General features: G+C 39.8%; 2 protein-coding genes across 4 annotated transcripts; one reads left to right on the top strand and one right to left on the bottom strand.

The window, feature by feature from the left end:
* The first annotated feature begins 2,088 nt into the window (after positions 1-2,088).
* Positions 2,089-5,191, top strand: LOC106102309 (glucose dehydrogenase [FAD, quinone]-like). Its single transcript, XM_013281732.1, has 3 exons — positions 2,089-2,983; positions 3,239-3,354; positions 3,710-5,191. The coding sequence occupies exons 1-3, from the start codon at positions 2,591-2,593 to the stop codon at positions 5,136-5,138; spliced, it is 1,938 nt and encodes a 645-aa protein (XP_013137186.1). The 5' UTR covers positions 2,089-2,590; the 3' UTR covers positions 5,139-5,191.
* On the bottom strand, positions 5,170-11,695 carry LOC106102311 (glucose dehydrogenase [FAD, quinone]-like). Of its 3 annotated transcripts, none has more exons than XM_013281736.1 (4): positions 11,547-11,695; positions 7,163-7,346; positions 6,719-7,031; positions 5,170-6,488 (listed from the first exon to the last, which is right to left on the bottom strand). In XM_013281736.1, exons 2-4 carry the CDS (start codon positions 7,334-7,336, stop codon positions 5,179-5,181), a joined length of 1,797 nt encoding a protein of 598 aa, XP_013137190.1. In that variant the 5' UTR covers positions 7,337-7,346; positions 11,547-11,695; the 3' UTR covers positions 5,170-5,178. The 3 variants fall into 3 exon arrangements, 2 of the variants coding, with proteins under 2 accessions (XP_013137190.1, XP_013137188.1); XM_013281734.1 differs by lacking the exon at positions 11,547-11,695 and adding an exon at positions 7,579-8,261; XR_001225566.1 differs by lacking the exons at positions 5,170-6,488; positions 6,719-7,031; positions 7,163-7,346 and adding an exon at positions 10,509-11,052.
* Positions 11,696-14,148: the final 2,453 nt, after the last annotated feature.

Below are 14,148 nucleotides of genomic sequence, written 5' to 3'. Positions count from 1 at the left end.
TCAAACTAGACATAATCACTAAGAATGAAGATATTGCAAAGAAATGTTATTTAATCATGGAAAATGGTTTCATGTGATGTTAGTAAAGTTCATCAATAATGTTTAATCACACTTAAAAATAACCATAACACATTCACATAAAATACTTAAAACATTTTTTCATTTATCGCCAACAAGCTTGAAATATACAATTTCAGAATTTAAAACAATATACAGACTATTTCATTAACATAAAGTTTGCTCATAACTTTTTACGACACAGCGCCATCTCGTTGCCCAATCGGAAAACTATCACATATGTAGTTTAGCTTTCCGATCACAGGTGGCGCTTTAACAAATACCAGTCTGCCTCATTGAAATTAAAAGTTATGGTATTGTTTTCCATATTTTCGTTAATAATCCCTATCATTTGCCCCGGAGGGATTTTCGGTAATTCCGAATCGGTCGTTTTCATTGTCTAGAATCGGTGGGCTATGATAATTAAATGTTGTTAAAACGTATTGCTCATTTAATGTGCGGAGTTCGCACGCAGCGGCGGCGGGGAAGGGGGCGGGGGCGCTGCTGGCTGCCGGCTGCCTGCGGCTAATTCTCCATTCGAATAATGGGGATATTATCTGAAATTGTTTTATTGCTTTTGGAACAGTAAATGAGCGAACGGACGTTTGTAATGGGGGAATATTAAATGCTGTAACACTTACGAATATTACGTTAAATGTACAAAAGTCGTTAATTTTAATAGATCCTCAACCACCACAAGTCCAAGTCCAAGCGTACACTACGTTAAGAATGATTGCATTGTCATGGCATTTTCGTTTTAAATTACATATCGTCAATTCCATAGAAAAATGACAATATTCAAAATGTACATTTTTTACAAGTTAAGCATTTAAAGTTTTTAAATTTATTTAAGTTATGTTTTTCCTTTAAAGTTTTAAATTTACACCAAAATATTAATTTTCATAATTAAAAAAATGGTTAACAGAAGGTTATTTTATAGTAAGCGTAATAAATCGACCATAAATTATTTGGGATACGTTTCTCGAAGCTGCTTTTTTAGTTCTAAAGCACTGCTGAGTTCGGCTACTCATAAAAATGATTACATCGAAACATGACGTTGCCAGGGATTCAAATGGGGAAAGAACCCGCCCCCTCAAGAGACTCTAAAAATGTAAAATTGATTTGAAAACTGCCACGAATTTCTATGGAAGCAGCCCTATGGGATGGGATGGGATGCAGAGGACCCTAAACCAGATCGTTGGCTGGCGACGCGCATATACTAAAAAACACGAGTTGCACCAAGAAAAGGCAAAATTACATGATGTACTCGTAGGTATTCATGCTGATATAGCATACTAACACAATCAACTTTACTTAAGTCATTTTAAAATTATTTCAATCGCGCACGGAAATGAACATAATGGTCCACTTCTATTATTATCTCACGGATATTTACTATTGTTTATAAAAACGCAATTGCTTTATTAGAAGTATTGTGTCGGACACCTCACCGCAATAACCTCCAATTTGGTAACAATTTAGACAAAACTAGTTTTGTGATGTTACCATTTATCTAGTAATAAATATAATTTGAAACTCAAAGCAAGCAATGCATGGATATACCTTTGAGGTTCTTATCAAATGCGATTCTAAACTCTTCAGAGATTTTTATAAATGAAAAAGAAAAGCAGAAATTTCCGTGAACAATTGCGGTTCCACGAACTATGACATTACGGCTTACAGTTTCGCGGAACATTGTGGGTTCCGAGTTCCGAAGTGCTTCAGATCTCGTAGGACTCGCGTTACTGCGCTCGTGCGACAATTCTGTTTACGTCATTACTTTGTTAGATAGAGATTAACGTCCCATTTGCCAAATGTTAATTATTTCTATGATATATTATATTTCCAATGAACTATCTTAACCTTTCTCAGGATACTTAAAGTAGAATTTGTATTGAGATCTAACTGCAATTGTTAGGTACGACCTCAAGCAATGCCCTTCGGAGAAATTTTTTAGAATTCGCTATGAATGGAATCCAATAAAGGCCGTTAAAGAATAATAATAGTCTGAACGCTTATAAATGTGAAAAAACAATGGATGGAATGGCGTATCGGTCATTGTTTACATTAACTCCCAAATCATTGCTAGGCATTCGGAGCACATACAAAGAGTACATCTAATCAAACGTCTATTGGAGGCGACATGACAGGTAACCTCTGGAATCTGAGACAATGAACAGTAGAATAAACAATAACAACAAACGTGTACACTTTGTTTTCTTGGATGTGTGTACGATAACATGAGAGCGGGCGCCGAGCGCGCGGCTGAGCCCCGCCAGTCGGCACCGCGCGCGCGCCTCGCCACCATCTCACCACCGCTCCTTGTCACACGCCATTGCTTCGCCACCATTCGCCATCGCCTCGCCATCGCCTTGCCTCGGCGCAGACAAAGTACAACTCAGATCCAGCTCAGTGCTACGGAGTTCGAGGAACACGTTGAAATGGACCGCACGCAACTAAGATGAAGTCTTCGAAGTGTGATCAATGAAAATAGTTTTATATCGAAAGATCGGAGCAGATATTAAAAAATGCCATGAGCTCAGTCGGTAATATAACCGATGACCTGTGCAAGATATGTGACGGCAGGATAGAATGCGCGCCGACGGCGATCCTGCTGATCTCGCTAGTGCACACCCTGTACGGCTACATCGGACCCGAACCCGACTACTTCGGCAGGAGCAACCCCCCGCACGCCGCGCCCCCCGGTCGCCCCGCACCCCCGCTCCCACCCGCGCCTTCCGCCACCGACGACAAGTACAGAGCTTTCGCTAAGCACAAATTCCTCGAGGAGAGCAGCAAGAACTACGAGGAAGGCCCCGACGTGGTGGTGACCGAGCGCGAACTGGAGTACGACTTCGTAGTGGTGGGCGGCGGCACGGCAGGCTGCGTAGTCGCCAGCCGCCTCTCCGAGAACAGGAAATGGAGAGTAAGTACTGTTTGATGTCCAACGATCTCAAAAGTAACGATATTTTTTAAGCTTCATCAATGTTACGGTCTATTGTATATGAGGTTTTGATACATGTTTTCCAATTCTCTTTTTTTCACATAATTTATGTATATACTAATGCACTTCTATTAATATAAATAAAATGCTGAGGGAAAGCAGAAAAAAACAATTTTTATAATTAATAAATTTTCCATTTCTTGAAATGATTCTCATGAAATTCTTATAATTTTGAAGGTTCTGGTAGTGGAGGCCGGGCCGGAGGAACCCAAAATGGCGCTAATTCCGGGGCTGACCAGTGAATTCAAAGGGTCATCGGTGGACTGGCAATATGCAATGAGACCGAAAAAAGGGTAAACTGTTTAAATTATTATGTTTTACTGAGAAATATATTCTTATTGGACTTCTGAAGTAGCAAGCAATAGTTCCTTATTAGACATAAATCAAATGATAGTCTGTTTATAATCAGTAAGCCGTGTGCAACAGGTGACAATGGAATGGATAAACATACATTCGCGCGAATAACATTGTACTCCCGACGTATCGGTCGGGCAATTATTTTTTATTGACATGGTAACTGGTCGCCAGATGTATTATTATTATCGATAATCTTCGTTATCGCGCAGTTTTGAATCTATCTATTAAATAATCAAGGAATTAAAAACCATTACAGAGAAATGTTTTTATGAATGAAAATTCTCATTTCAGATTTTGCCAGAACCGTCACGAGATGGGGTGTGAGGTGGTGCAGGGCCGCGTGTTGGGCGGCACCTCCGCCATTAACGACATGGCTTACATGCGCGGTAGCCCCGCTGACTACGACGAGTGGATGCTTAGCGGCAACGAGGGCTGGAGCTTCAGCCAGTTGCTGCCCTACTTTAAATATTCAGAGGGCAACTATGACAAAGATATTGCCAAAAATAGGTTTTTTCATTCCACTCAAGGCCCTCTGGACGTTGGCAGATATCCGTATGTGGACGATAACGTCGATGTCCTCTTAAGCGCCTTCAATGAGCTCGGCTTTAACTACACAGACATTAACGGCCGGAACCAGCTGGGATTCATGCGGATACAGACCATGTCGTACTTTGGCGAGAGAGTGAGCTCGTATACTGCCTTCATAGACCCCATCCGCAAGCTGCGCTCGAACATCGACATCGAGACGGAGGCGCTCGTCACCAGTGTTTTATTTAAGGACACCCGAGGAGCTGTTCGAGCTATAGGTGTAGATTACATTAAGAATGGTACAAAGACGAGAGTTAAAGCGAAAAAGGAAGTCATCTTGTGTGCCGGTACGATTAACACGGCGAAACTTTTGATGCAGTCCGGCATCGGCCCTAAAGACTATTTGGAATATTTAAATATTAAAGTGTACAACGACTTGCCGGTCGGAGGAAACTTCCATGACCATCTATCCGTGTGTTTGCCGGTCATCAAGCTCACTAAAACGGCCACCACATCTAGATTTTCGGAAAAGCTTAAAGATATATCGTCATATTACGCGAAAGGCTCGGGACCCCTATCGGCTAATTTCCAGGTGGTAGCATTTTTGGAAACCTCCCTATCCGATATAATTGGCACGCCCGACATTGAAGTTAGATTTCGTGGACACGACTCTAACATGTACTACGATAGAATAGATATTTGTGTTTCCCTTCTGACACCGAAAAGCCGAGGACAAGTAGTTCTCAACGCGACGGATCCCGTTTTTGGTAAACCCTTAATCTATCCGAATTTCCTAAAAGAGCAATCGGATGAGAAAAAATTGTTAGAAGGAATACATGAAATAGTTAAACTATTCGATACAGAAGTATTCAAGACCGCCTCCTTCGAGTTCGATCCTCTTCCGATATTAAACAATGAATGCAAAAATTATGAAAAAGTGTCTGAGGATTTTTGGGCTTGCATAATAAGACACTTTTCAAGTCCATTGCATAATTATGTCGGGACTTGCAAAATGGGCTCCTCCAAGGACCCCGAGTCGGTAGTCGATAATAATCTAAAAGTTTACGGGATAGCGAATTTGAGAATAGTCGATGGATCCGTTATACCGAAGATAACTCGAGGGTCCACGGCGGCACCTATTATAATGATAGCTGAAAAGGCGAGTGATTTAATAAAAACTACTTGGTATTAAATATTACTTTTATTTACTAACTTAAAGATATATCTCGATGTCACCTTCTGCTATTATATCTACTTTTGTTGTCTTTCCAATCACTTTTTATTAATTTAGCACCTTTCTCTGCAATCATGATTGTCGGTATGTAGATGCCGCCGCGGACATGCGTCGGCATCACGGACGCGTCGATAATTCGTAAGCCTTCAATACCATGCACCTTTAGATAATAATCTACGACTGAATTTGTACTGTTGTCTCCCATACGGCACGTGCCGATAGGATTACTCATAGCCTTAGTATAATGTCTAGCTATACAATTCCATTGATCTCTGTTCCGTAGTTTATCGCACGGGAACAAATCTATAGGAGCAAATTTAATGTCAGCTTTCTTTAACTCCCTCGTATCGAGTAGTTGCAGCGCGATGTCGATACTGTCGACCAGTGTGTCTAAATCTTCGGATTCCTTTAAAAAGTTAGCTTGAATGATTGGTCGTCCGTATTTTGGATTTCTTTTATTCAACATTACTTTACCATTACTTTTAGGTTTTAGTAAAACGGGGTAAACAGATATTAGGTTATAATAAGGTAACGGCATGGAGAATTCTTCCACTGAATGAACACTGATATTTGTGAGCAAGAATTTGTCACTTCTTACGTAATTACCTTCAAAGGATATTTCGACGTCGGGTGCATTATTATTGTTCTCATATAGTTGCAAGAACGCCGACAACTGATTTATTCCTCGCGACGCCAACGGCCCGCTGCGAGAGTGGAACCATGTTTTAAAATCATTAATAATAGTATTTTCATCTACCGGGGCGACGTCATTAATGGCGAAAGCGAGGCCTCCGGTGGTGACCTGGTCTTGATAGAATGTTCCCACGGGGAGTTCGTGAATTACTGTTATGTTGTGTTTCTTTAATTCGGCCTTGGGACCGATACCAGACAAATGCAAGAGTCGTACATTATTGACAGCGCCCCCTGTTAATATTATTTCGCGCTTGGCGTAAGCAGGATGTTCTTTGCCCTTCTCACTTTCGTATACGATGCCATCGATGGACTTTTCTTGTTTGTTTATAACAATTCTAGTGACGGTCACTCCGGTCATCACGACCAAGTTCTTGCGATGACGCACTGGCTTCAGAAAAGCGCCGTTAGTGCTCAACCTCGTGTGGTTGTATATCGTAAACTGGTTGACCACAGTGGCCTCTGCTACGTTCGTGTTTATGTCCATCGTGCGCAGACCCATTTCGGCAAAAGCATTGGAGAACGCTTCCACGAACCGATCGGCGTGCTTGAACCTTTGCACGCGCAAGTCGCCGCCGCGGGAATGGTACAAAGAATTCATTAATACGTCGTAGTCGCCTTAAATAAAACAAGTTTAGTTATTTCTCCTGGAACTGAGTCGCGAGCGACATAATTAAGAAAGGTTTGTTAAGTTTTTATGTTAGGTTAAGAGAATGTATTTTAGCTTTACCGACTTGTTTCAGTGCAATCAAATGTTGAAACGTTGTGTTTTACATTGTAAGTAGCTATTGAATTGATTAATGTAATTTCTATACTATAAGAGTCGTGTAAGTATCTCTGAATCGTACCGTTGTCTTCGAAAGATTTAAAGTGCTCGAGCAAATTGTCGAACTGCCAGTCGAGGGAGGCGATGTGTCCGGGGTTGTGCCAGGCGTCATAGTCGCGCCGATGGCCACGCGTGTACTTCATGTCGTTGGTAACGCTAGAGCCGCCTAGCACCTTGCCCGTGCGCACCTCGCAGGCGCCTCCAGGCCGCGACAGACACGAGTACCCATTCCGCTCCGTGCGGTAGTTCCACACGATGGGCCGGTAGTCCCGCGTCGGCACGCCGGGGATATCGTAGTCTATGTTCTCATCGTCTCCCGCTTCCAGCAGTAAAACCTTTGCGAAAGCGTTTGCAAAATAAATGTTTTCAAATGATTTGTGGAAGTTTTCTTTTTTAATCCAGAAAATCTAAAGTAAACGAGAAGTTCTCGTTATCACGTCGTTTCTTAAAGTATAGTTATTTTAACCTTCCAGTCGGGCACTGCGGAGAGCCTGTTGGCGAGCACGCAGCCGGCCGTGCCGCCGCCAACGATGATGAAGTCGAACACGCTGTTCCTCAAACTGTTGTCGTCGGCCTTCGAGCGCGTGGCCTTGCTGAGCAGGCCGGCCGCCGCGCTGCGCGCCCCACACGCCAGCGCCATCAACCCTAGCCTTTACAAATTAAACTTGGTCAATCGATGACCCAACCATTACATTATGAAGCTATCGCTGAAATTTACTTTCAAGAAGGTAACTTTATATCCCTGTGACCACACACAGTTCCCTCCAGAGATCAGACATCCGAGAATTTTGAGCACAAACATTAACCGAAAACCAATAACAAAATATTTACTACACAAACACACACCAACACATCCAAATAAAAGCATCAAAATATCCTAACCTCAAAATCAATTGTAATACCATTGCACACTTGTTGTTTTTAAAAACAAAACAAAATAGTGCGTGCACTGCGAGAGTATGAAGTATTCACAGTTGCACTGCTGTGTCGCGGAATGCTGCACTGCTTGCATCGACTTGCAGTGTGCAGTTTGCACGCTCCATCGGGCGCGTCCTGCGGCGAAGGTGAGCTCATTGTGCAAGGCAGGACGCGTTTTTTCACCGTATTGATCGCACTTACATAACGATTTCCTCATTTATTTTTATTAAAGTAATTTAAATCCGGACGCAGGAGAATTCCTGATTTTCTCGCGTTACGTTCGGCCTTGTCTGTTGCGGATGAAAAGTTGGTAATGGATATTCATAATGTCGAGTTAATCACACAATAATTAATTTTAACGATCACTTAAAAAATTACGACAACAAACTAAAATTAAATCAGTTATACACTACATACGCAAACAAAAATGGAAATGGGCAGGGCATATAATAAGATGCAAAAAAGAAAAATGGGCCAAAGATGTGACAGACTGGTGCCCAAGAGGAAGGAAAAGAAGCAAAGGAAGACAGCGTCTTAGATGGGAGGACGAAATCAGGAAAACTATTGGTATAACGTGGAAAAGGATGACCTATAACAGAAGAGAATGGCAAGCATTAGGGGAGGCCTCTGCGGAAACGCATCACAATCTGGTGTCAAATATTAACTAATTATTGTTTATATTTTTATTGTAAAACTTTGTAAGATTGTTGAATAAAGGCTATTATTATTATTATTATGATCATATATCTTTATTCTCTTATTTTTATATATAATACATTTCATATGATTTTCTTAAAAAAAAAATAACAAAATAAAACATATTATATAAAAAAATAGAAATCCACCGGCTGCGGAATCCGATGACTTTATTATTATTATTATTAGGCCTAGACTTCATGAGTAAAGAACTACAAATCGATTGAAAAACTTTTAATGCATATTCGCTAACGGAAGACACCAACGTATATGATCTATTGTCCAAAGATATAGATGCAATAGGAAGCACCCGCAACAAATCCTTTGCCCGGGTTTCACATTAAGATGGCGACCATAGGGCCCAACGATATAAACCAGAACACGGGTCATAAAGCATAGACAGGCGGTCAGTTAATTTCCGGCCGCCTTCATATCTGACCATAAAGTTGGTATGCTACAATAATATTGTTTTTCGATGCTACTGAAGCCCTTCATATCTGGATTCGTTTTACGCATTCTTTCACTCTAGAAGAGGAAAGGGGTGTACAAATAGTTAATAATATCGTATTCCGTTAATAGATTAATTTACGTTTCGAAATCCATTTATTTTATCTTTGATTTCTTTAAATAAATACAGCGCCATCTTGTGTCGACAAGTAAAAATCTAACACCGATTTTTAATACATTTTTTAAACGTTACGTATAGATGGCGCTTTTATGAAGAACATTGAAAAGTTAAGAAAAATAGTATAAACCCAAAATATGAACTTGATTTCAAAACCGACAAATTTATGAAAAGAGCATTATGTTGCAAAATGATAGTTTACTATTATAAATAAAGTCCTAGAAAAGATAATTGGTTTGAAACTGGGAACGATCGAAATTACAAGATTCATAATAAAAGTTGTTAAAACACATTTTTACTTATTTTTTATTCCACTTTGTTTGTTGTCAGAGCAACTATAGAATACTTTATCCACATATTTATTTGACCTCTAAGTTTACATCAAAGTATTTGCTCTCTCCGCAATTACTTCCTATAACGCAGTGCCCCGCTTCAGCGTAGTGAGGAATCTCGCGCTACATGTTTCTATTGAGCGTATCTCTCTATCATATAAATAAGAAAGATATTTTAAATTGCCGCATAAATAATATGAACATCTGTAACTAAATCGCTGAGTACTTAGCAATTTATTGTATGTATTGATAATAATGATAGTATCTTAAATATGTTTGCCGTTCGTTTGCAGCTTGTTTTAATAAGTAGGAAGACAGCAAAAATACTAAAAATTATGGGACTTGCTCGCATGTTTTAACTTTTTGAAACCCTCGTTGAAAATTATTCTTTACTAACTAAAATATTTTGTGAAAATTATAACATTTTAGAAACAGATTTACATAGAACCGTATCGTACAGGTAAAGATACAGTACTTACTTTTGTATTGAATAGAGTCCTGTTCTGGCACACGATAGTTTGTCACCCTACAGAGCGACATTAATAAATAGCAAAGTTGCCGATAAGGCGTGATTCATAGCAGTTGCCGGTTGGCGCGCGGCTGCGAGTTTAATTACGACGTTCTATGAGTTATAGGGTATGTTGCCGTCGTCCACTACCCCACTACCCGTATCTCGCTACCGGTCTAGTCTTCGCTACCCTACACCTTCGTCTATTGACTTTAAAGTCGGTGACCAACGGTAAGAATAGGATCAAATTATTGTAACGTTTTTACTATAATTTAAACTTCCAACAAAATATGTAACTTAAAAACTCTCATCGAAACAAAACAACCAGTATAGTAACAATAATAATTAAAAACCTTTAATTCTCGTAACATCACATCAATTACAATGCAAGTTAAAACAATATGTTCACTATGAACACAAGCAATAGTTGAAGTAATTAAATCACAGCTGGCTCTCCCAATCTTAGTTTGAATACCATAACGGTTGTATGGCTCGTGTCAAATGATCGCAATCATCAGTCCCGGGTCCCGGCAGTTAAGTCCCGGGCGCGCTAAGCCCCGGGGTCCGAGCGCGCCCGGGGAGCTCCCCGAGGACCCGAGATAAGCAACGTCTTAGCGACATAGCCTCTACACGCATTCTTGTGAAGAGCTACAAATGTTTAAGAAGGAGCATCGAAATTATAATTCCAGAGGTTTATTGATTATTTTAATTTAATCATGGTATTGTGGTTTTACAATAATATTGTACGTCAAAAGATATTTCCTCTCGTTTTAATTACATAAAATAAACTTGGTTTTTGTGATTTTCTGTTATTAAATAGAGAATGTTTCGATTTATTTTTAACAAGGAGTAAATTATTTCAACTTTAGTAACGAAAATAAAGAGAAATAGTTGTTGTAAAGAGAAAATGTTGCTTAAATGAAAACAGGAAATTGACATGTCTATGAAGTTTATAACTCTATAGTCATCTTAGAGGTCAGTTAAACAAATCGCAGCGTGCGGAGATGAGGCGATCATAATCGCCAGCTGTTGTCCAAATACGCACCGCCCGGGGCCAAGACACGCAGGTGGGCCTGGGGCGAGGAGCCTATAGTCCTCAAATAATCCCTGTGATTTGCGCAAACGACGTCTCTCGATATTCCTTAACGACCGACTTGCGAATAAAGCGCACACCTTACACCATTCAAATACAAATGAGATTTATAAATGATTATTACCTTACCTATTGCGAACTGCTTACTTTTACTTCAAACTTGTAATTCGGTTTGTCTCCTTACCTGTAAAAAAGAAAAAACCAAATTAATATTATTAACCATAGTACAGCATGTAGAAACAGTTACAGCAACCAGTTACACGTCATTAAATACCAGTCATAGATGAAATACGGTACTGTTTTCGTTCACTAATTTCACACATAGCATAATTCTCTAATACTCCACAACCTGCGACTCATATTCTGACCTAAATTCTTTTTCTGCCTATTATTGTTTTACTAACAACGTGATAATTTCTGGTTTAGTATAACTATACAGCTTCCCAGACTAAGTGTAAAAGTTCAACGAGAATTAAATTCTCTTATATTTGACTGTACACCTCGACATATGATGTTATATGTTGCCTGACCCCTGATACCGTGACTGCGGTGCAATATTATCATATTTATAACAAACTTCAACACAATAATAATAATATTAGATGTATGTAAGTGAATCGCAAAAATGTTTCACTACATAAGCGATTTGTGTAAATAATTAAAAAAGTCCATCAGAACCATAAATTCGTCTGCGGGATAAAGTGAAAACGAGGGCAGATCGAGGCACTGGGCAGTGGGCACCGGGCAGTGGGCACCGGGCAGGCTTGGACTGGCTCCAGCAACGCCACAACGCAGCAGATTTATTACTGAGTGATTTATGAGGCATCACCGCCGCGGATCTCGCCATACCGCGCCGCATTGCGACTTTTATATGCGTTTAAGTGAACAATAACATTTGTATTGTCAATGTGCATGTAGATACGCGATAAATTTTCATTATCCATTTGACTAGGATAAGCAAACGCAATAATTTACTAGTGGACAAGTGATATATGGTCTGCGGCTTACGATATACACTCGCAATATAACAACAGGTGTAAACACATTTTGCGTGATAGCTGCCAGTTTGTTAACTGCATACATTCTAAACTAATCTACGTTTTCCCAAATAACGTTTATTGCTTTATTATATCTTGACAAGTTATTTCATATCTTAAAGGATCTCTCGCACCAAATTGTAAATTGTCGGATAACAATCCAACGAGTAAAACATGTGTTGGAAATATCGGATTTTGTTTCCTTATCCGACAGTGACGCCATTTTTGAGCTATCTCAGCCAGTGGTGGGATAGGCCCTTAGTATTGTGTTAAATACATTAGTAATATATCAATCAGTAGATAATCTTGTAAGTTTGTATGAACGTCGCTCCTGGGACGTTGTGGGACGGATTTGTGGTGACAAATGTAGCAGCGGCGTGTTTAATGAAGAGTAATCCCGCTACGTCCCGCGCCGCGGCGGGACGCCACTCCCGTCTGCTGATCCCGTAGCGTGCGTGCCGAACGACCTGTTCGCATTGTCACGTTATACCTCCACGTCATTGCCACTCCTAATAGGTAACTCTTAATTAAAGAATGATTTTGACACTGATGTGTTTTAATTTGCGTATTGTTAAAGATGTTTACTATACTTTTGAACATTAGCCATTTCATCCGTAACCATTTATGTCAGCATTGGTATCGTGAGCGTTTGTCGTGTCGTACCGCGTGTAGCAATGGGCCCGCGCTCCCACTGCAGCGTCATGTTTATCTATTTGACTTAATGCCACTCTAAACACATTGTCGTGTCGCTCCGATGCCGGTAATTAGCTACAAACTTTGACGAAGTGCTTCTTTGATATGCTCCCGAGGCTTTAATGTGCCGAGGGTGATACTGAGTTCTGGCAATTACAGCACATTTGTTACTTACGATTGTAAATAATTGATACATGTAAGTTGATAGTAGTTGTTGCTGCATATAAAGATAATGGTAACACTTTAAGATCTAAAATTAGCTTAAAAAGTGACGTAATTGATGCAGAATTCCTGCTAGATGGCGCTGGCGCTGGCGCAGCAGTTGATATGATGAATTATTTATTTCCACTTAATTCTCCGGGGACGCAGCGCCGACGTCGAGCCAAAGGCGAAGGTCGCCAAGCGATCGTTCGGAGTCTTTACATTCAGGACTCTCCTGTAGGGTGAACATTTAGTGTTATGTTGGGGATTATAATTTTTGTCGCATACTTATTTAAATAGTCAAAGCCGTTAATTGCTAATAATTCACTAATGTTTAAATGCTTTAAAAATTCTCATTTGGAAAATTTACTTTCTTTTTACAGGATATGCTTAAAATTCTTCGCGTTTTTTATGTAGTGTAGTATATTATGTGTTACTTAATTGTGTATAAAATGCTATTAAAAATCCAGTTAATACACGTTGACGTTTGATATATGTCCCACATGTTCGCAAAATTATGTCATCCCTAGTGCATGCCTGCGCGTCGCCCGCTCGCGGCTCGCGGCTCGCGGAGACGGTCACAATGGGCCCGCATGTTGAAGCTATTATAATTTACAACAGGACTATGAATTTTAATATATCTATAGATAAGAGACGAGGTCAGCGGATTGTTCGCTTTTTATATGAGAATAATCCGTACTGGCAATTCACTGGTATATTTGTAAATAAAAAAGGAACAAATGTATATTAAAAAGTTTTAATCGAAAGTTCATGCTATCAAGCAAATCATTGAGGCTAAAGAGAAAATATCGTTTCAAAGCTTTTAGCTGAGAAAAGGGAACTTAAAATATTGTAAGCGATTACAAGATAGACCCTTGGGAAGATTATCAATTAAAGCGTACAACAAGTATAACTAGGTGTGTAATTGGTGGTCGGTGGTCGGTGGCCCTGAACGCAGCGCGGGGCTCGGAGAGGACGGCTTTGCTCACAAACACCTCTTTCATTAATTACTACATCCGCTGCCCACCCCGCAATTGTGAACGTCAATTCATCATTCGAACGAGCAATTTGTTATTTATTTAGAGATCTGTATGGTGTATGATAAAAACATCTTTCATCAGTAGTTAGTTTAAAATGTAAAAGAAGGTAAATAACAAGCTAAAACTATACAATGTACATGTGTTTTTAAAAAGATGAAATCCAATAAAGGAGGCGAAGGAGCCAGCTGAAAATCAGCGCAGGAGCGGCTTAGTGGTGTCCTATTTTTGACCGACTTCCCAAAAGAAGGAGGTATTCAATTCGACGGTATATTTTTTTTTTTTTTTTTTTTTTTTTTTTTTTTTTTTTTT

This window comes from Papilio polytes, unplaced genomic scaffold (genome assembly GCF_000836215.1).
Source record: "Papilio polytes unplaced genomic scaffold, Ppol_1.0 DF823923.1, whole genome shotgun sequence".
NCBI lineage: Eukaryota > Metazoa > Arthropoda > Insecta > Lepidoptera > Papilionidae > Papilio > Papilio polytes.
This window is presented reverse-complemented; position numbering and strand designations above follow the sequence as displayed.